At 38.0% G+C, this 23,846-nt stretch overlaps 1 protein-coding gene across 1 annotated transcript in view; it reads right to left on the bottom strand.

The window, feature by feature from the left end:
- chn2 (chimerin 2) overlaps window positions 1-19,909 on the bottom strand; it is an 89,109-nt gene extending 69,200 nt beyond the window's left edge. The window contains exon 1 of the mRNA XM_066715662.1: window positions 19,335-19,909. Coding sequence (XP_066571759.1) covers window positions 19,335-19,383 — 49 coding nt within the window. The 5' untranslated portion in view covers window positions 19,384-19,909. The remainder of the gene's footprint in view (window positions 1-19,334) is intronic.
- Window positions 19,910-23,846: the final 3,937 nt, after the last annotated feature.

Genomic DNA, 23,846 nt, shown 5'->3' with positions numbered 1-23,846 from the left:
ATATAAATTATGCTCATTAAAGTCAATGTGTTAGTTGGACGTGTGCTCCAAGAAGTACAATTGATTTGTTTAGGAAACGAACAAGCCAAACCAAAAATATAGACATTTTAGGGAGTCCCGTACAGCAACACTTTATAAAACAGTCCGATTTTCACAGATTTGAAGAAAATGAAGGATGAAGTAGAACAAGTGGCACAAAGTTGCTAGTTGTTTGTTGTCCTTTAAGGAAATGTATTTGAATAAATACAAAAATAAATCTGAGTTGAAACATTTACTCATAACAAAGCTTAATAATATCACTTCTCTGTAAAAACTGGTAACTAACCTGCACAGATCATGATGGGAACAGTCAGATATCAGGGTGTTTTTTAATAGAATATATTCAGTGGTTCTAACAGTAAGGTGCTGTGTTCAGCAGGTGGTGGTTGTGCAATTGTTTCAGCTTCTCCTGTCCTGAAGAAAACAAAAAGGAGCCCAGTGAACCTTTAAACAGTTCCAACTTATTAAAGATGGCTGAATGTCTTCATGGATGCAGCCACAGTGGCCTCCTATGACTGGCACATCCTTCTAGCTGAATGATCCTCCTGAATTATTAAAAAGACTACGAAGCCCTTTGTGGGCTCATTCATACAGAAGATGTATCTGTTTTTCTTAAGCCTTCAGATACAAATACAAAATAACCAAATTAGAATATTCTTTCACATCTAGATTGTAAAGTCTTTTTGTGTTCTTTAAAAAAAAAAGTCCCAGTCACACTTCAGGCTTTTAATTGAATTTAACTCAAACATTTTTAAAAAGCTAATGAGTGAAACTGGAAGCAGTGCTTTTGCCCACCTATTTTAAATTCACATTTTTTTCCCATATTCCTAACACACAAACAAAATTTTGTTACAATCTAGAAGTGGCGCGGACAAGATTGGTTTACAACTTTCAGCAACTAAAGAGTCCTCTGTAAAAGACAGAGACCAATCTTGTAATGTAAAAATAGACTTCCATTTAAAACGATATCCAACCCAAGACAAAGCTATTACTGTAGAGCAGCAAGGTACCTATTGTCTCAGATTAGACTACCACAGAAAATAGTGGTTAGACTATCAAGACACACCCTTCCTATGGTTTCCTGTGTTTTTTGGAGCCTTTATTATCAGTATTTCACTCCGATCTACAATTATTTGCAGTATTCTTTGTATTGCTGTTGCCGTCTTGCCATATCAGAGGTAAGGGTGTGTTTTTTTCCTCTAAAATAAAATCAATATATACATATATCTTATCTGATTTTTTTTTAACACACACACACACATACATACATATATATATATATATATATATATGTGTGTGTGTGTGTGTGTGTGTGTGTGTGTGTGTTAAAAACAAAATAATCAGATAAAAATATATATATACACACACACACATACACACACATTTAGGTCAGGGTGTCTTGTGGATGTGCCCTGTTAATTCCAACCAGCTGAGTAACACTGTCTGACAGGATATCAGCACGGCTTCAGCCCCGGCTACTGATCACATAACACAGACTCCTGGTCTCGCGTCAGCTTGGTTTACCCAGAGATGCTGGTCGGACATATCAGGGAAGCTGTCTGAGCAGTTGGCCACCACAGCTGATATTTAAACAGGAAACCTCATCGCAACAAGGCCCAACGCTTCTGTTTACATATGTTTCTGAAGTGCAGTGAAGTTCAGCGTTGCCACAATTCAAAATGTCTCTGATAAAAACTGTGGTGTACTACGCTTCAGCCTAAAAATAAGAACACAGAACGTCTGAAACGTTCTATGCTTGATTTAGCTTTCCTTCAAATAAAAACCAGTGAAAATACCCTGCTATTTCAGCATCTTTAGAGCAGTTACCAGTTTCACTTTGCCTCTTTAGTTAATCTGCCCACTTTTGATGTTGTTTTTTAAAGAAAGCCAATGACAAAAAATAATAATTTAATAAATCATTTGTATTTTTACAAAACAAAATAACATTTGGATAAAATCACTGAAAAAGATACGCAGAGCAAGGTCTTATTACATTGTTATGATACAGGAAATCTCACCATTAGTCATTGCTCTTATTCTTAGCACGCACGTCTTGGTAAGCACGAATAGTGCAAATATCATTTGAGAAACAACACCAGTTTAAACATTTTGCAAATTATAGTCACATTATTTCGTTCAGCAAAAGAATCACAAATAACACATTGTACAATTGTTTCAAGCTAACACCAAACTTGTTTTAGGCAGACTGCTTCCCCACATGACTATATTGCCGCTAGTTGAACATGCATTGCTAGTTCTGTGCACGTCTGTCTCTTAGAAACACCCGTGTTCAACATTCCAGCTTTAATTACAAAATTCCAACACTCTTTCAATTACAGTTATTTAATACTTTATTAACCAGTTTCCTTTACTGCACAGCTGGGCAAAGTACCAATAGGAGTATAACCACAGCAGGAAAATCTAATTTTGCTGTAATGAGACCCAGTACAACTTATGAACCATTTCCCCAAGACTTAATAAATAAATAAAACACCTAAGCAAAGACATATGGAAAAAAGATATCATGCATAGTGGTTTGATCTTATTTTCTATAAATTAATTCATACTATTCTGTTGCATAACTATATATATGCATACATATACATACATACATGCATGCACACACATACATACAGTGAGGGAAAAAAGTATTTGGTCCCCTGCTGGTTTTGTACGTTTGCCCACTGACAAAGAAATGATCAGTCTATAATTTTAATGGTAGGTGTATTTTAACAGTGAGAGACAGAATAACAACAAAAAAATCCAGAAAAACGCATTTCAAAAAACTTATACATTGATTTGCATGTTAATGAGGGAAATAAGTATTTGACCCCTTCGACTTAGTACTTGGTGGCAAAACCCTTGTTGGCAATCACAGAGGTCAGACGTTTCTTGTAGTTGGCCACCAGGTTTGCACACATCTCAGGAGGGATTTTGTCCCACTCCTCTTTGCAGATCCTCTCCAAGTCATTAAGGTTTCGAGGCTGACGTTTGGCAACTCGAACCTTCAGCTCCCTCCACAGATTTTCTGTGGGATTAAGGTCTGGAGACTGGCTAGGCCACTCCAGGACCTTAATGTGCTTCTTCTTGAGCCACTCCTTTGTTGCCTTGGCTGTGTGTTTTGGGTCATTGTCATGCTGGAATACCCATCCATGACCCATTTTCAATGCCCTGGCTGAGGGAAGGAGGTTCTCACCCAAGATTTGAAGGTACATGGCCCCGTCCATCGTCCCTTTGATGCGGTGCAGTTGTCCTGTCCCCTTAGCAGAAAAACACCCCCAAAGCATAATGTCTCCACCTCCATGTTTGACGGTGGGGATGGTGTTCTTGGGGTCATTCCTCCTCCTCCAAACACGGCGAGTTGAGTTGATGCCAAAGAGCTCGATTTTGGTCTCATCTGACCACAACACTTTCATCCAGTTCTCCTCTGAATCATTCAGATGTTCACTGGCAAACTTCAGACAGGCCTGTACATGTGCTTTCTTGAGCAGGGGGACCTTGCGGGCGTAGGTGTAGTGTGTTACCAATTGTTTTCTTGGTGACTATGGTCCCAGCTACCTTGAGATCATTAACAAGATCCTCCCGTGTAGTTCTGGGCTGATCCCTCACCGTTCTCATGATCATTGAAACTCCATGAGGTGAGATCTTGCATGGAGCCCTGTTGTCACCTTCTCACCAAGCTGCTTGGCGATGGTCTTGTAGCCCATTCCAGCCTTGTGTAGGTCTACAATCTTGTCCCTGACATCCTTGGACAGCTCTTTGGTCTTGGCCATGGTGGAGAGTTTGGAATCTGATTGATTGATTGCTTCTGTGGACAGGTGTCTTTTATACAGGTAACGAGCTGAGATTAGGAGCACTCCCTTTAAGAGAGACACCTGGGAGCCAGAAATCTAGCTGATTGATAGGGGATCAAATACTTATTTCCCTCATTAACATGCAAATCAATTTATAATTTTTTTGAAATGCGTTTTTCTGGATTTTGTTGTTGTCATTCTGTCTCTCACTGTTAAAATACATCTACCATTAAAATTATAGACTGATCATTTCTTTGTCAGTGGGCAAACGTACAAAATCAGCAGGGGATCAAATACATTTTTCCCTCACTGTACATTATATATATATCTATATCTATATATATATATATATCTATATATATCTATATCTATATATATATATATATATATATATATATATATATATATCAGTATATATAATTGTATCATATCTGTGAAAAGCTCCCAATACTCTTTGCCATACAGTCAATGTGTTGACCTCATAGTCAGGTTTTGTTTGTGACATCCCCGTTCTTTGTCTTTGATATAATATTGAGTGAGTGGACATGCCATCAGATGGTTATAACAAATTGATCACTTATCTTATTGCTTTCAAAAGACTAACATGCACAAAATAATTGATTACACGTTTTATCCTGTAGCCCCGTTACAATTGCCTATGCAGGGGTTAACATATATAAGGATACTGTTAGCTTCTCACAGCTTTCTCATTTCTTCTCAGGTAACTCAAAGGTTAAGTTATGAACTCTTGGGTATTCCTTATGAGAGTAAGAAGAGACTGCAGCCATAAATTCAGCAACCATGAACCGTTTATCAAAATCATCTGGCAAATGATCTCCGCCGAATGCTGTGGCTGCAGAAAGTGCTGTAGGCATTAACCAGTAGTGGTAAATAATTACATCTCCCCTGAATTACACTAACATTACAAAACATTAGCTAAGAGTCTCCACTTCGGCCCTGAAGAATCCACACTGTCTGGGAAGCCGTTTCCTGATGTGACAGTCAAACATGTTTTATTTAAAACCCACACAGTTTACCAATGCCGTCTTAAATGATTGAGTAAGTGTTCCCTTTATGCCGGGGGGAGAAAATGTATAAATACTTTTTGCTGCAGATTTCAGAGACCCTTGAAGTCTTCTTACCATGAAAGCAGTAGCAGATAGTCAAAATAATTAAGTTGACATTCAACATACACAACCCCTTGACTCTATTATGTATGAAAATCCAGCAGAACTCAATAAATATGCAACTGGCCCTTTACCACATCTATTTATTTAATTCCTGATAGGAAATCTATACCGTCACAATAAATATATTTATTTTAATTAAATTAGGCCATACTTTAATTCTTTTTTTTAATTGTCAGGACTTCCGCAAAGCAGCAGCACTAATCTGGAATACTAATGCCCAGTGATTTAGTTATTACTGTTGACATTTTAACTGCATTGTATCTGTGACTGCAAAATAATCCCAGCTTCACGGAGCATTAAATCTGAGAGATTCAATGGTAAAAGTTGATAGAACAAAATAACCTAAAAATAAATATTTCAGTTCTCTTTCCTCTTTAAGAAAATGTCTTAACTTGCACCCCAACACTTAATTAATTAAATGTTTTCATGTAATTGTCACCCTGAAGCAATTTAATCTTGGTAGGTTATTTTTCAACACAATGTTGTGAATGCTGCCAATTCTTGACAACTGTTAAATTTAATTTAAATACTGCAGCGGTAGGGACTTTTCTTGTTTGGTTAGTTATTGCGAAAGCAACTTCTTCAGCTTCAGGAATTCAATACAAGAATCGAAAAAGGAAAACAAATAAAAAATAATATACTGTGGTGTGATTACAAATACTGTGGTGTTCTTCATGGGACAAACTGTACATGTTTTGTTCATTTCAGTTCAGGGATTTAAAAGCTATGTGACGATGGGACGGCCTCTGTATTAATGTGCGTGGCGAACATTTTAAGGTCTTGCAAAAGCCCTGCAAATCAGACTTTAAAAGGTTCTGTCCTCTTCTTTTTTTTAAGCTTGTTGAAAGAATCCTGTTTCATGCTTTCCTTTTTGTAAATCCGGCCTCGGGGAACTGGTGACTTTATGATTCTTTCAGCTTGCCTGGATATCTATATGCCAAGCCTTGGCATATGCCTGTCTGTGTGGACCATGTGCCCGGTCAAACAAGCACAAAAGAGCAATCAGCTGCTGTCTGCAGGAGAGCTTTATGCTTTAACTAAAGCCGTGTACATAGTGTGACTAATGTCTCTCGAAAGGTCTAAAAACATCCTGTAGAAAAACAAAGGACAGGTGATGGGCAGGATGTCATAATAAATCAATTTTATGCATTTACCATTAAAAGGAGAAGAAGTGACCGGGCGTTGGCGAATGAGGCTTTGAGAACCGCATATATATACATATCCTGTTCACCACTGGTGCCCAAACTTTCAGGTCAGACTCACGCAGGAGGGCCAAAATAATTTCCAGAGCAAAGATATAAAGCAGGATGAGCAAACGTCTCCATCTTTCACGTCAGTAAAACAACAGCTTTCACACACTTTTTCTTGAAATTCTCTTATCTGTGCTCCACTTTTCTTTCCTCGCTCCACTGTCCATTTTGAATTCACACGGATGAGTGTCCCTCACACCCCACAACACATGACAACAGCCTCCTATCAGGAAGGAACTTTACGCAACAACCTCATTTAAAATATTCTTATCACCAACTTTCAAAAACATTAGATGAGAAAACATAACTTTTTGTAATTTGATTTCCAAACTAGAAATTAAAGGATAGATTTTTCAAATGTGTTTTATTCATAAAGTCATACCCTTCTGCAGGCCAAACCAAGTATTGCTGTAGGCCACCTTTGACCCGTGGGCCATAGTTTGTGGCATCCCTGTTCTCCTCACATATTGTAGTACAGTCTACACCAAAACATCAGATAAGATGGCAGATTTTTAAACGTATTTCAAGCAAATTTCAAGCAAAAATTGCTTAAAATAAGTGAAACAATCTGCCAATGGAACAAGACAAAATACAACATATTCAAGGCATACTTTCTAAGAAACAAGTGTTATTATCTTGCTTGTGAAGGAAATGTATCTTATTTTAAGGATGGTTAGATTTTTCAGCCTGGAAACAAGATAAACTTGATAAGACTTGTATTTTTTGCAGTGTACAACAGCATTGTATATATACAGATAGGTGACAAAGGAAAAAATAGTGAGGTGTTGAGCCACCAGCTACATCCTCCACTCATTTATTCAGGTTGTTCCTTTAATTTGTAACCTGTTTGTATATATATATACTCAAACAAATCAATTATGTTTGTTATGCACTGCTGATAAAATCAAAAAGGTGTGCGTATAAATATGCAGATGTTCCAGTATCACAGCATTTCTGTTTTATAAAGAGAAGTGTTTGGTTTGTGAAAGAACTGCATTGTATTCCATACACAGTTAATTAGAAATATAAAATGATAAAGATCATTACATTAGACATTTACAGATCCTAAACCTAAAACCTTAAGCTTTTGAGCCCAGAACTACATGTCAATTAAATGAGAAGGTTTAGCTTCCAAATGAAGGTTATAGGTTAGGGGTCAGGGAAGGTATTTAGAGTTAATGTACAGGATTATGGTTAGAGATGAGAGTTTAGGGGTCGAGGTTTTAAGATAGTGTGTGGGAAGTAGAATAGGGATTATAATTAAGGTTAGTTTTGGAGATATGACAGGAATGTTAAGGATAGAGTAAAGGGTTAGTTTTAGGGTGCAAATATAAGGCTGAGTGTTGGGGTTGGGAGTATGATTATGGTAGGGTTGAGTTTTTGGGGTAAGGTCAGGGTATAGGGTTGACAGAATGTATAGTTTTAAGTCTACAGAAAGGAATTTAATTACTGTACTTTATAACCGTATCTGTATCTAACTCCTGACTTCTGTCCTTCGTAATTTTTCTTATAGCATGGGGTTCATGCAGCCCCGAATACTGAGTTTTCTGATCGACTAGGAGACATCTGCTATTTGGGAAATTCCACAAGCTGGTTCCCATTCCACGGGGCAGGTGGACACCTCCGGGAACTTTCTCATGCAACAGCTGATATTGCAGATAAAATAAACAAATAAATAAATAAATAAGCGAGCGGTAATGCAATATTGGAGAGAAGGCATTTCTACCTCTTCATGCAAGACAGCCTTTTTCCCAGGGGGCCTTGGGAACTGAACATGCATTTTTAAACCAAATCTAGTCACGGCAAAGCAAGCGAGCGGCATTCTTCCAGACAAGAGCAGCGAAGGAAAGGTTCGAAATGAGAGGAGGTCGTTTAATGGAGGCACATTCATGTCCCACCCGTTAAGTTCTAATTGGTGACTGAAATGTTCCACAGAATATCTTGCAGAATATGAGGATCCCACTCTGCCGCCCCCTGAGCCAGAGCTGCGCCAGTTGCGGAGGGGGTTGAGCCCTCGAGCCGTTCATTATGCCAAGCAGCGGGGAGGCCAACAGGCTGCGGGAGGGTGGGGGGCAGTGTTGATCAGATAGGGGACAGTGCTGGGGAGGGAGAGCGATAGACCAGTCAGGAACACGAGCAGATTAATGTGCAATCTCTTATCGTAGCGCCTGCTCCTTTTGTTTGCTATCGGTAAGAGCTACTTTCCCAGGTTTTATAAAAATACAAAACCTAATCACAGCACTGTAATATAGATGCTTTAAAATAATAATTATGAGTATAAATATATGAAAAGGGTCATTAAACTTGACTCATTTATCTGATGCCTCCATTAATCACCCCAGTTGTTAGGAAAAAGAAAATCACATCTCAGTAGCAGTGCAGAGCGTGTTATTATATCAAACAAGGGCATGCTTTGCAAGTTTACTTTGAAGTAGGCTACCTACTTTTACACATCACCCTGGATACAAAGGGTACAATTTTGTGCTTCAGCCTATGACTAAAAAATGGTAATACACAACAATACATCTCTATAAACTACATGGATGTTTTTAAATCTGTTTCCCACAGAAGTTATTACTTGCGTTTGTCACAATTTCTCGGTTATATTTTGTAAAGGGCCCTGAGAAACATGAAAATCTTTGAGAAAATGTGCAGATTCATTTCATTCATTTTTGGATCAGTGAATGGTCAGGCCATTGTTTGTTCTTGTGTTCTCCTAGGAGAAAATAAAATATCAGAAAAATTGAAGTATCCCATTAATTTAATTCAATGACTGTCATGGCTGACGCTCTTCCCAATGTGTTTTTGTAAAAGCAATAACTTTCGATAGGAAAACAAGTCAGATGTTTTTATATAAGGTAGTAAATATAACATTTAGCAATACAAAAAAAATCAAGGTCACCATTCACAGTTTCTCTCCCTGTGTGATTTATTAAGTAATCCAACGCAAATTTAAAAAGCAGCTTAATGTAGAGATTGGTGATTACTGGAGATGTTGCCTTTGGTATGTAGAAATTATCTTATTAATATGAGGAATTTACATTCAGTAAAGTGTGCGACGATGCTGAAAATTCACCCGAAGACTGCCTTTTCTTCTGTATAAGCATGTCAAAATCAGTCTTGGCTCAAATGCATCTTTCGTCAGTATCATTCAATACTGAAATCTATGGAAACTGAAGTATAAACCCATATGTGTTCAATACATCTCCTCTCCCTCTCTCAGTAGCAGAGTTCTTTAAAAATACACATACATGAAATCTATTTACATATACAACTTTGAAACAAAATCACACTCAATAGAAATAAAAACTGAATACATTACAAAACAAGTTACACATTAATTCCGCATAGCAGCAAAAAAAATCTTAAGCATAAAGCTTGTAGCCTCAGGTATTTTTCTTATAAGTATGCTTTGCTTAACGCAGGTCATACCGAGTGTATGCTCAGTGGTTGTATCACTCTCTACCAAGGTATTAAAACTCATCAATCTTGGGCTCTACTCCCGAGGGGGGGAGTCTTCTTGATCCAGCCTCAGGTTTACCTTTTTCCAACACGAAGCTATTAACAACAATGAGCCCGGCTGTTACATTTCAAGTTAGATGGAGATAACAGCATTGTAGCAAAACCACAGCACTTGGCACAGAGTCTAAAACATCCCCTGTATCTGTCTTACGAAAGGCCAGGTTCAAATATAATAATGGACGATGACTGGAAACATGAACCTTTTAATTACAATAAATCAAATCTTTAGTTTTGCAAACATATTTTTGTTGAGAGGAACATTCCCTGCACATCAAAGGGGATTTTAAAAATATCAGCAACGTCTAAAAACAAAAAATATTTCTCCAAAAGAAATGCAGAGAATATTATAGCATTGTAAAGAGAGAAGAAACTAGAAGCCAGAGTCAGCTTGAGTGGAATTTGTTTTTAATGAGGTGCATAAATTCTTGTGCCTACCATTAAAAGTATAAACTTCCAGAGAAGACCTTGAACTAGTGCAACTAAAAGGAAAATGTGCACAGATACAGAAAAGAGTACATCTATTCACACTGCTCCCAATAAGACTTCACACATTTCTATTTCAAAAGAACCCTTGAGAAGCTTTGATAGATTTAATGAGACACCTTTAAAACATCTGTATTCCCTTTCATTGAACAAATTCTGTCCTTCATGTGCAGTGTGTATATTCTCTTTGTTTTTAATTCACAAACACCAGGAGGGAAATTTAAAATGTATATACAGAATATATAGAATTCAATTTATGAAGACCGGAAAACCTCAGTGAATTCATTTCAGATTATGAAGCGCTCTCTCTCGTCTGAAACCTGATATGAAAAATAGTGTCGCAGCTAATTTGCAGCACGTACAGGGGGAAATAAGATAAATTACACGGTTAAAGGATAAAGAGAGCTGTGCATCATTCAGCGTGGGTCTGTGAAACAAGCGGTGTGTGTTTGTCTCACTGCTGCAGGGACATCATGCTGTTATCAGTGTGAAATAAGGTTGATGCACCGAGAACATCCGATGGGAAGTTATCTATAGAAGCTGAAAGAAGGTGTAATATGGAGTCAACAGTTTATCCCTAAGCTCTGACACCATTTCCCTGTGTATGGTACTACGTACTACAAAGTCCTACACATTTATTTGGTAAATCTGTAATGATGTGCTATATATGTGTATAAGCCCATACAGTGCACATATAGAGACAGATTGATATACACTATATATGATACAGCATTCTACTGAAAGCCATTTTAATAGTTCAGAAGAATACATTACTAACACGTTTCTAATGCTGCCGCTCTTTCGACGGATGTCATTGCGGCCTGCGCAGGTTTTGATCCAAAGCTTCCAGAGTCCCACTTGTCCTGGCCACCTCCGCGCCCAGTTACCGTTATTACCTTATCGACCGATTTGTTATTTGCGGTGCTTCTCTGCCTACAGCTGGCCCCGGGGTATCCCTACGATTCAATCCTTTAAATTCCGAGCTCGGCACAAATGGCATACTCCCAACAGACCACCCCCACCTCTCAGCAATAAGGATGAGAGAGTACACGAGTTAAAATAATTTGTCTGGGTTAAGTGAACCGGCTCCAGTTTCTCCCCGGGGAGGCAGACTCTCAAGAAGAGAGAATATCAACAGCTCGAGGACTTCTAAAGCCCCAGAGTGACTTATCAATTATACCGGTTGTCGCCACGGTATGATTGGAATGGACATTTATAACATTCAAAGTGGGCTTCAAAGAGTCAATATCACACTTCATGTTTTGCTCATCGATAAGAGAGGAACAGCTTTCCAATTTTTGCTGGATCACTCCAAAATCCCATTTATGGCATTTTAAGCGTGCAGCACCTCCATGGCTTTAGTATACTTTCACTCTGAATCAAATCCAGTGTCAAAGGTGAGGAATATCTGCTTAACACAAGGCCTCGAAACCAGTCTGAAGCCTGAGGGAACATTCCTCCCGAGTTGAGCTCCAGCTGCAGGGTGCCACGCGCAAACGCACTGACAGAGACGCAACACCGTAAACTTTAGTCCTCTCAAGCAGGCATGCCCATCCCATATCCAGATGCCTTGGGTTTAAAGTCACTGTTTAAAGACTGCGCTCTTGGTTTAACTAGGTCAAATTAAATCAAAAGGTGAACATGTTTTTTTGCTTTAACATTAGAATAGCTTGCCAGTACAATAATAGTTTAATAAACAAACTATTCCTATACATTGTGTCTAACATGTTTAGGTCGCTTGCATTCACATTTTTCCACAAACGTAATGATATGTTTATAGTATGGAAAGCCACAAGCTCATTGGCTAAAACACAACCCATAACCTGGGATAATCTCATTGGGAACATTTCACTAATAATATCCTTCTACACCACACAGACATAAAACTTTCCTCCTCGGGAACATTCATTTAGAGTGAAATACAAAACATTAAAAAAGCACTTTTGGTCATGTTCAGACCTGTAATCTTTTGTGTTTGAATGTATTGTTAATATCCTCTATCTACTGATCATAATTGATCAAACAAACAAACAAAATCTGATAGGGGACAAAGTTTATAATTTGCCCTTTCTCACCACCATTGCCACATAGTACTTCCCAGTCAATGACTCACTGCTGTGTAGATATATATAAAAAAAACTTTGTATATACCTATAAACGTCTAACCGCTCTCATATTGGGGTAGGTGCTGGGAATCAGTGCAGAAACATGCTGCCAAGAACAAGCTGCCTCATGTAGGCAGGATTTATTGCATCGAGCGGCTGCAGCAACATTCCACTGAAACAAGAATATTTCACCAGCAGCAACGTTTACAGGAGAAATGTTCCACTTATTCACCTTTCATGCTGTGTTTAAGACAAAGCCACGACAGCTTATTTATCTTTGTGAAGTGTGGCAGTGCGCTCGGCCTTCATCCTTCCGTGTGGAGTTTTTCAGTTGTTTGTTTTCTTCGTGTTTTTCTTTGTCCTGCAGTAGGTTCCTTAAGTGCACCGTGGAATTGCACTGTGATGTGAACACTAGAATCCTGAGATTTACTTGGATATTTACTTATGAGGTTCCGGGAACAATTCAGACACAATAAGATGCACATTAGTACTGCTGTTATTTATATATTTTGTCACTGCAACAGGAATGGAAAGGATACAAAAATAGCAGAGTGTGTTAACACCTCTTAAATTTTTCCTCTCTCTCAGCTTAAGCCCCTGTAGCAGAGAAATAAATAATTATGGGCACTTAGCTTGGCTCTTATTGTGGCTTCGGCTGCAGTTATTGTGATTTAAATCAAACAACTCCAGAACAAATGTCTGCACAACCGAACTATGCCTATCAAAAAGCAAATGCAATATAGATTAGTTACAGCCGAGTTTCAAAAGTTACTGGCTTGAAAGTGTTCTGAATTAATTAAGGAACGTAAATTAATATAGCCTGCTCTGAATTCTTTGATATTTTTCTTATGTAAAGTAGCTTTTCAAATGAGTGGGGTTTAGAGACCACCAGCAAACCAGCAAACCTCTGATGCAGTGTTGATTAGCTAGGAAGAAGTTAATTTTAAACATGCAAACACAAGCTGTCACATGCATCCTGCCACATGAATTTAAATCATGAGATATACAAAACTTTCTACCTCTTCACAGGTGCACAGGTCACAATGTAATCAGCAATCTGTATCATACTTCCTTAATTTCACACTTCATTATGAATTACATTTAAAACAATACCGTTTAAATCAATGTGAACAGAAACAATAATTGCAAAAGAAACCTGAACAGCAACAGATCTGAGAAAGCCAAGATAAGAGTTCACAGTTTTGACATGTCGAAATGAAATCAAAGATTTGCCAAAAGAAAGGTGTGTAACGCTCAATGGTATGAGTAAGCAAGAACAATTATTCTCTTGCCTCACCCGGGGTTAAAGTTACCAATCCTGACAAAGCACGGTTTAAAGTAGTTGGCTCACTCTATCAATCTAAGATGAGTGTTCAATCAACACCCTAAATCTCACCAGTACCCCAAACCACCTGACGATGAGTTTAAGAGGGACAGATCAAAGTATTTCAAAGAATGTCACAGGAACCAAGGTCACTATCATGAAAAGACAATGCTTTGCTATGCAGTGTCATAGTGTGATAGGGAGAGCGACATTCACATCTGCACCTATTCACTCAAATAAATTTGACTTGCTGCCTGAAAGAGTACCAATAGATGATATTAATGTGGATTTACCCTTGAAGATAGAGAGAACACAACAAATGATTATATTTCCTCCGGTCTTGAGGAACTCATAAAAAGGACACCAGAGACAGCTGAATATCTTATCAAGGAAGTACATATCTTATGCAGGTTCAATGTCTGCACGGAATAGTGTACAGCAGATGGGTTTAAAAATGTGTATAATGTGGTGGTATAATGAACCAATGTTGAATTATTTGGGCTTGGATGTGACTTACAAACTGTTTAAGAAAATGATTAGCAAACCAATAATGATGCAGAAACATAATTCGAATAAGTAAGAGGTTACCATCAGTAAAGCAGCCAGAACAATCTAAGAAATAAATCTTCGAATGCATGAATTCATAAATAACTTTGAAGGTTGTCAAGATTATGCACTGTGAATTCAAATTAAAAGACAACATTTCAAGCAGAGTTACAAAACTATATCGATTTTGTTACATCAGGTCAACATAAGGTCTTCTATTGTATTTACATACATGAAGAACAGAGATGTATTATGATACAAAATGACAGTGTATTAGAAGACTATGGGATTATATAATCATTGATTACTTATATCCTGTTGCACTGAAATGCCAGAGTTTCATTTTTTTGTTACTTCATACAGATCTTTCCAAGCTTATTTTTATTTTATGCTTCTGTATTATTCAGTATAGTTTGCAATACAAACAAACTGACTGTCTACTGGCAAAATGTTGATGCCTATATAATGAAATAGCTAATAATTAGGGCCAAGGGAAAAAATAATGCATCCAAGCATACAAATATGGTCACTGGAAAGCACTTTGACACACTGCTAGTTGGGGAAATCTGTGAAAAACATTAAGATCCATCAGACCTTGTGACACAAGACATTGTTAGCTTAAATTAAATTACAGCTTCTATACATCTTCCTTCCTTGACATCTTAGGATATCTGTTGGTGAGATGGAATGTGTTAATCAGACCGGCTCCCACCGTTTCCATTACCACCTCCCCGGGTTTCCATAACTAAAATAAAATCGATACAAATCTCTGACCGGCAATCTTAAGGGAAAAGAAAGTAGTTTTTATCAAGCTACTGGGTTTTCAAAACAGCATTGATTGCACCTTCTGAATGCAACCTCTTAGAAGAGAACAGCTACTTTTTAAAATAGCCTGTGTTGTTAAGGATGTCTACCAAGTGAATGAAGTCTGTACTTATGTATGAACTTCTCAAATTTCCTACATATAGGCCTAACTGCTTCGGGCAACATGTCTTAAAATTGAAGTTGTACGAGTTCTTGGACAGACTTCATTCATAGCACACAGTTATTTATATTTGCTTTTCTGTTATTTGCATCTATTATGCAACTTTTTGACATCAGTCTTGCCAATTCATTGCAATATTTCATTTACAAATACAACATCCTACCTACCTAAAAACCATACATCCTATTTCTGGTGTCCTGTAATGGGACGTGAGTGACACGTTAGAATGATGCCAATTATAGAAAACCTACGGAAACACCCTAAAGGTAAATCCACGCTATGCTATTAAAGTAATAAAAACAAGAACACCCTTTCACTGAGGCCAGTTAAAAATAAATCACTGTCCAGTGGGCAAATATTGATCTGTGCTATAAATACTTATTGACTATTACTTGTGGGGTCTGTTCACATTTACTAGTCATGGAGTAATAAACAATAAGATAGCGTTCTGTCTGCCTTGTCTTAACAATTTATAAGATATACAGTTTCTGCACAAAGCTATTTATTGGTGACTTTGCCAATCAATAAAAAACAATCTTATAACCAGGCTAATAAGAACAGAAAACACAAGGGCACCAAATGCTTACTGTTAGTTAAACAACCCTGAACAAGATATTAACACAATAAATTCAGTGGCAGGTACCAATGGATACCTTGCCATTGTTTCTTATTGATTCTCGTCTTATACACAGCAGAGGAAATTGAAAGAATATTTAAGGCACATATTATAAACTGGTCAGTAACTGCAGTTGAGTGAGATTTAAATAATACACTGTATGTATCTGTAATTAATAGCAATGAACAGTAGGCAGCCACTGTTTCTTATTCTAATAACGTTTGAGGCATATTCCAGTACATGTTCCAAAAAGTGAATGAATCCCTTTACTGAGGCTGAGAAAACCGATTTTAATCCTTGTGAGAAAATCCACAGAAACCCTTTGTTTACACGGTCAGCTTTTTGCAAGCCTTAGCTTATTACAGTAATACGTTTATAAAACAACGCACTTAGATGTTACTTTAAAGGAATATTCAATATTTAATCACACGTGTCCTGCAGCTCACAAAGCTTTTCAGCTGCAGTTCGGAAATCCGTCTTACGGTTATTAACAAAAACATTTCTTCCTTGGGCTCGTCAGAAGTTTCAATGTTATTTGTAACAGTTTTCACAGAATGTGGTGAACATATCTATTGCAACCAAGGAGCAGAGGAAGATAGAGCTCTTAAATACAGTCAACTTTAATAACATACAACTAACATATTCACTTCTAATTTGAATCTAATTTGAATACACTCACACACACATATATAATACACTATATATATTTATATAAACACAATTTATTACAAGTATTCTAGTTTATGTTTTACTTTCTGCAGCTGTACTGATTAGCTCTCCGTCTCTTTTAGGAGCATTACAAAACTACAAGAGTGGCACAGATAATGACAAAGCATAAAAAGTTGGAGTGTAAAAATAAATTGCTGTATCCTTAATGGGGAGTGTGGTTGCAATAATGTTTTACCACAGAACAGATAATAAAGCACTAGAAGTAGGAATGCTTTATACATTCCCTTCCCTGAAGAGGAATGGAGTTCATTGACTAACCTTTAAAAATGTGGAAACATTTGCTGCACAATAACCCTGTTTATGAATTGCATGCACTGGACTGTGGACAACAGGGTTGTATAGTGTAGATTTGTTTACAGACTTGTCAGCTATTGAAAATATGTGTGCAAGTCAGGATTGATATAACCGTGGTTCACACAGAACAGGTGAGGAGGTTAAACCAGAATTATTTATGGATTGAACTTGGCTTTAGGTCAGATTAAAGCAGTATTGGTTAAATTCAAAACTCCTGGCTGGAAGATCAGACATTTCTGCCCGTCAGCATGCAATGCACACGTGCTATTGAATGCCTCATGTGCAGTTGCGTAACCTTTGTTTCAAAAGAGGGGGGGGACATTAATGGCGAGTCCAAAATTTTTAATTACACCTATGATTGAGGGAAACATATTGACGCTCTCTCAATATCATACAAGAGTCATCCTGCATTGTAAACTTGAGAGCATATTACCTTGTCAACAGAGTTTGGCAGAAGCAAGAGTGCTTAGTCTTAATTGTACGTTTGATGGCTGAGAGACAAATTACGCAATCGGTGAAGCAAAGAGGACATGCACTGAGGAATCGGGAGGCTTGGAAATGGGCTGACTCAACATAATTTCGCTCAGTGATTAAAAGAGTCCCAAAACGTGACTCCCCATGGAGGAAGTTAATGGGAGCACCGAGGTGTCACAGTCGAACCCCCTGTGAAGATCACCAGATTCCAGCTGGATCAAACACCTTCCAGATGAGAAAAGACCTTAACCTGTGCACTTGTGAAACCCTGAAACATCCAGGGATGTATGAGACTGCCTGGCAATCAGATACGGTGGAACCTTAATGACTGTATAATGACAATTGTGCGAGGAGACATCAGATCAGGGATGGATGGTACTGCAGCCAAGACACCACGATTGACTCATTCGTTTATTTGATTAGAACGAGACTAGATTCTTCACACACTAAATTAAATCATAACCCATCCAATGCAGACCCTGCTAGGAATACAGTCAATGGTCATCTAACATCACAAAAGCATCTACTGAATCTATAGCATATGCAAAACACATGGTCTGAAAGTGTATATTTCAAACCCTGAAAAATACAAACTCACACAAATCTAATCATTTTCTTTCATCGTGTAAAAAAGTTCACAAGACATTGTCTGTGACCCTGATTTGTGATGCGCATTAAATTACATGGGCAAAAAATGTATGTTGAGGTTTACCCTATCACAGAAAAGGAAGGTGAGAAAGATAAATTAATACTATTTAATCTCAATGAGAAAACCAAATGATTACATTAAAATGACCACTTTATTAAGAACTAAAAAAAAAGAGTAAACCAAATCAATGGTGACTGCATAAGCATGGCCTGGTTTTGATGCATAATTTCATGCCTTAGTCAGCCTATATATCCTCTGATTTCTATACATATTGGGTTTTTTTTATTGGTGTCGGTGTCAATGTGAAAGAATCAAATTGGTTTTTAATAATGGATTACTGTTGTATTATTCTTACTGCTCAACATAAACAAACTATTAATATATTAATATAGAACCCATCTTAAATTAAGCTTGTCAATTCCGATGTAGAGTAAAGAACCTGCCAGGATTGGTCCTGCATCCTAATCTTGTGGGGCTTTAAAGCAATGCTGGTTTAGTTTGACAGATTTTCCTTAACACAAGTGTGTGTGTCGTTGAAATGTGTGGCTCTAAAAGAGTTGCAATGGCTCGAGAAGCTTTGGATTAAAGGCTTAATATGTTTTTGGAAAAGGAAATGCTCGGGCGGCTAGTTACACAGTACTTTAATAACGGTTATATATTGATCCATTATCTCCTAGCTGCAATTGTGCTAAACATCAATTGAATAGGGCTGACACAGAAGTAGCATTTCAACAGACACCGTTGCAGGTGCAGTTACTGCATGTGTGAAATACTCCTGATGCCAACTGAAGCAGGCTTTAACCAGTAATCGGTTGGGAGAAAAAGCCTCCCAGAATTGTAATCTTCAATTTAAACACCATACACAAACACACAACACCATGCCTTGTGCTAATTCCAGCAGCACTATCCATTTCAGTTGAATTATGACCCTCTGCCAATCAATGACTGCTAGTGCCTTTATCTCTCACTCAGGGCACAGATGTGTGTTAAGGACACAGTGTAAAGATTAGTTTCCATTAACTAAAATTAAAATATAAGAGTTTGGGGCTCAAATCCATGCTATCCTCTAGTCCTCTGAGCAAAGTGCTTCCCTGCATTCATATTTCAGGTAGACTAGCTTACGTGACACCCTGGCACCCTCCACCAAAACACACACACCCACAAGCAAAGCACAATCTTGAGGGAAGGAAAACGCACACGTTGCAATGACATCTCCATGCATGCAGCTCCAGTTCATCTCTTGCACCACTTTCAAAAGAGTGATCCATTCATTAAAGTATACAACAATTTCAACATGCATGCCCAATATTATTATTTTTTAAAAGGGTACTTACCCGAGGACACCGAGGAACCAGACAAACTGGAGTTACTGGATGCTGCCATCCTTATATATATATATATATATATTATATCAATCGTCTCCCAAATTAAACGAAAACAGTCCAGATGCGCCAGCTGCTGGATTCGGATCTGCTGCCCATTTCACTTCCCCACCTTCGCTCTTCGCATGGAAAAACAGCACTTAAAAATGAATCATCACACATGCACATGTATCAAAACCAGACGCAAAAGCACTCCTGCGAACAGGATGTGCGCTATATTGTCTCCAACTCTGCGCGGCCGGCTGGAGCGGCTCTGCGGACGGAGCTGACTGAGCCTCTGTGCGCTTCAGCAGCGGCTGCCTGCGCGGAGCTGACAGTTGCTCTGGCTCTCTCAATTAGTCATGTCTTTTGCACACACACACACACACACACACACACAAAGTTTGGTATCCCGTCAGTACAGCTATAGCGGGGGTCTTTAAAATGTCAAAGTCCATGTGAGAGAGACAGATGCGGCGCTCGGCTGCGCCATGTTGAATGAGAGTGAGTTACTGTATGGTGTCCATGTGCCACTTCTCGGGTCGCAATAAACACAGTGTAGCGCCTGGTGAACGCCTTCTTAAAGTGAGAGCAACTGTTTCATGGGCACAACTCATGTATAGAAACTCCCCATCCCTTCAGCTATGACCTTACTGTATGCAGATCCATATGATCCCTTATAATTGGGGGTAATGGTCTTGTTTCTGTATGCAGTGCTTCTTAATTGCATCAGAAATGTGTTAACTGTGTGTTTTGCTTGTGTTGTCTGCTATTGTTTGATTTGTTTTGCGTTTTGATTTTTGCACATGCCCCGCAACTGGGATTTTAGGAATAGTTTCTTTCTAGGTCCAATCGGTGTTCAGCCCAAAAAGATAGAACGGATACATTAGTCAAGACGTTGCAAATGAGTGGTGTGAATAGGTTTGATTGCAACAATTTCACACCTCAGCCCAGGGTGAATGGTGAATGGGCTTCAATTTCCTGTGTGACTGTGCATGCCTAGATCTCACACCCACTCACTTCTCAGAGCACACTCCAGGTCATTTATTAAACAACAGAGAGAGAGGAGCTTCTTGTTCTCAGTTGCTTTCCCTTCGCATTTTGTCTTATGAAGCTCACACAGAGCGAACCCATAAACACTGCCCTTTGTAGCTGGGCTGAGATGTCATCAGTTATTCCGCTGAGTCCAGGGGACACTTTATTTGCAGTGGCATTTCAAATCTCTCGACACAACAGGAACTTTTAACATCGGTTGATTGATGAGGCAAAACCAGACACCAGAGTTATGATATTTCTAGATAAGGTGCAAGATAACATAAAAAAACGGATAAATAAGGGATAGGATAATAAACAATCTTATTAAACTCTGTTAATGCAAGGGAAGCATATCAGAGTGAATTACAGTATACACTCACCTAAAGGATTATTAGGAACACCTGTTCAATTTCTCATTAATGCAATTATCTAACCAACCAATCACATGGCAGTTGCTTCAATGCATTTAGGGGTGTGGTCCTGGTCAAGACAATCTCCTGAACTCCAAACTGAATGTCTGAATGGGAAAGAAAGGTGATTTAAGCAATTTTGAGCGTGGCATGGTTGTTGGTGCCAGACGGGCCGGTCTGAGTATTTCACAATCTGCTCAGTTACTGGGATTTTCACACACAACCATTTCTAGGGTTTACAAAGAATGGTGTGAAAAGGGAAAAACATCCAGTATGCGGCAGTCCTGTGGGCGAAAATGCCTTGTTGATGCTAGAGGTCAGAGGAGAATGGGCCGACTGATTCAAGCTGATAGAAGAGCAACTTTGACAAATCCTCCCCAGAATAAATGGGTTCAAAATATGTATCCGTAAAATAGCAATGTCTTTCTGTAGAGACCTGAATTACCATCCCTACTCATATGAGAAAATAACATAATGGGGAGTGTAAGAAATCAATAAATGAGATAACTGCATAAATGATTACACATTAAAGCTAATAAGGGGCCGTTAATAGAGATGTAGAGGTGGCCTTTTTGGGACCCCCTGTAGCTTTATAGCCTATTGAGACTGATTTGTCACTCCTGAAGCTGTTTCATGGACTCAGATTAGCACTAGTCATGGCCTACCTCATGTTATTGTAGGTGCAGTATTCCTAGACTAGTGCTGATCGAGGTCTGTGAAACCAGCCATGCAGCTCTCCGACTCCCCATTAAGACTCACTTGTTCTCTTTGCAAAGAACATCAGCAATGTCTCAGGAAAGAGGAGGAGACGAAATTACATGAACAAGGGTTTTTGAAGGCTACTAGATGATCACAAACGTTACAGAATGAAAGTTGTCTGCCACCAAATGTATTGTCTGCCATTTGATGCTGAATGTTATTAATAAGATCTTAACGTAACGTGGAGTTTACTATGAAACAAAGATTATTACATGAGGTACTGTTTGTTACTTCAGAACGATATATGTTTGTTTTTTTATTGTATCTGCTTAAAGCAATTTCCTGTTTTCATTTCAGAAGCCAGCGCTTTTAGTCGTCTTCTGTGCGAGGTATGTGTCATAAGGTTAAAATGCAGGGTGCAATTCAAATTGAGTACAAATGATGACAGTGAGTGGAAACTTATTGAGATCATATTAAAATGGTGATGACAGTTTGTAAAATGAATGTAAATGAGTGTTTATGCTTCGTGGGTTGAGTACATAGTTCTAAACATGTCTTTACCCACAAACGACTTCACTCAAGACAGTTCTCCATGAGCTCACAATGATTATATGATGATTTGTTTGCCCAGAAGTGTGGGTTTAGTGTTCAGGCCCAAAATGTCTGGCATACAGTATGGCGGGGTGCATCAGAACGAACCAGAAAGAGAAATCTTGGCATAGACTTTTCTGTGTAATAAGCTAGTTTGCTGAGTTTACTTTTCTCTTGTGCCAGATGCTTAGTAAGACATTGTAAATCACGTACAATCCCTGGATTTAAAAGAAAACAAATACACATCTCCCTACGCAAAAAGTACCTTTATTCAACAACGGGAGAAACACGTTGTATGAGACCATATATGACAGAATTATATTATTCTGATTTAGCTGCCAATTCAATTTGAATATTTATATGGAAAATACCAGAATTAAACAAATACTGTGTGCAATGGGTTAAAAATGAATTTGAACTAATTAATTCAGATACAGGCTACTTTTCCTTTAAGTAAATGTCTTAACTTTAAAGTAATACAATTCAATACATAAAAGTACAGCAGCAACCATTTCTACAGGAAATAAGGAGTACAGCGCTAAGGATGAATAAGTGACCTAAGTTTTTTGGGGGGTTGAGAAAATATGTATTTATTAATAATTTTATATTTCTGCTACAGAGTTTGATAAGGGAGGATTTCACATTAGTTGAAATAAAAATAAATACATAATTTACACATTATATCAAGTGATGAGGTCTATGCAAAGGGTAAAGCAAATGTGTAAATATAGTACCTTTATGTATAGAATAGAGAGAGAGAGATCAAAGTGAGATCTGTTAAAAATCTGGTGCATGAACCAGATGTTACCACTGTTGTGGTCAGCACTTAGTACAGAGGAAGTTATATTACAAGGATCCTTAGTTCTCTTGTGAAATGTGGAAGGAGCTCACGTGTGTTTTCCTGCAATTCTATTTTGCAGATGCATGTCATACTGATCAGGGCTGGTTTCTGAGATGTGGTCAATTGCACAAAATAAAACTAAACAAAAGCTATATATAATGGCATGTAAAATCTTAAAATAATATAACTGGCCTTTCAGTATGACTAATGATGATACAAACTCACTTGATGGAAGATTGACAAATAACTATAACGCAGACATCAGCAACAATCGCAATACAGAGAACATACACAAAACATTCCTACCAGAGCAAGGCATCTAATTCAGATTGTTATTCTTTTTTTGTTACCTGGTTTTAACAACCAAGTTTATGAATTGCCTCAGGTATTAACTAGACTGGACTGCATTAAAACATTAATGTATAATTTTGTAGACTTTGATGCTGTTTAGAACAAAGATGTGTTTCTCTTTCTGTTTATAAGATGGCCATTGCCTGCCACAGAGGTCTCTCAGGGTGAAAACAATAGATTTATTATTAAACTCACTGGAACAGTTTATTTATTTTTGTTAATATGTTATGTCAATAGACATAAATGGCCTCACACAACTTGGGTGACTAAACGATGCTCTAGTAATAATTATATTGGTGGATTGTGTTTCACATCAATACATATAGCCAGTTACAAAATAAAATAACCCCCGTCTCACTTACACACTGGGCTGTATTACAATATCATTGATGTGTGAATAACCAGATGAAACTAAAGCCAACAGCACCATCCAGTGGTCACTTCACAAAGTGCAATTTAGTGAAACAAGCGTTTTTCTTCACTAATTCGTATTAAAACATATAGGAGACAGTGGATCAATATATATATCTGGGATATTCTCTTTACAACCAATCATAC

The sequence above is a fragment of the Amia ocellicauda genome, chromosome 10 (assembly GCF_036373705.1).
Source record: "Amia ocellicauda isolate fAmiCal2 chromosome 10, fAmiCal2.hap1, whole genome shotgun sequence".
NCBI lineage: Eukaryota > Metazoa > Chordata > Actinopteri > Amiiformes > Amiidae > Amia > Amia ocellicauda.
This window is presented reverse-complemented; position numbering and strand designations above follow the sequence as displayed.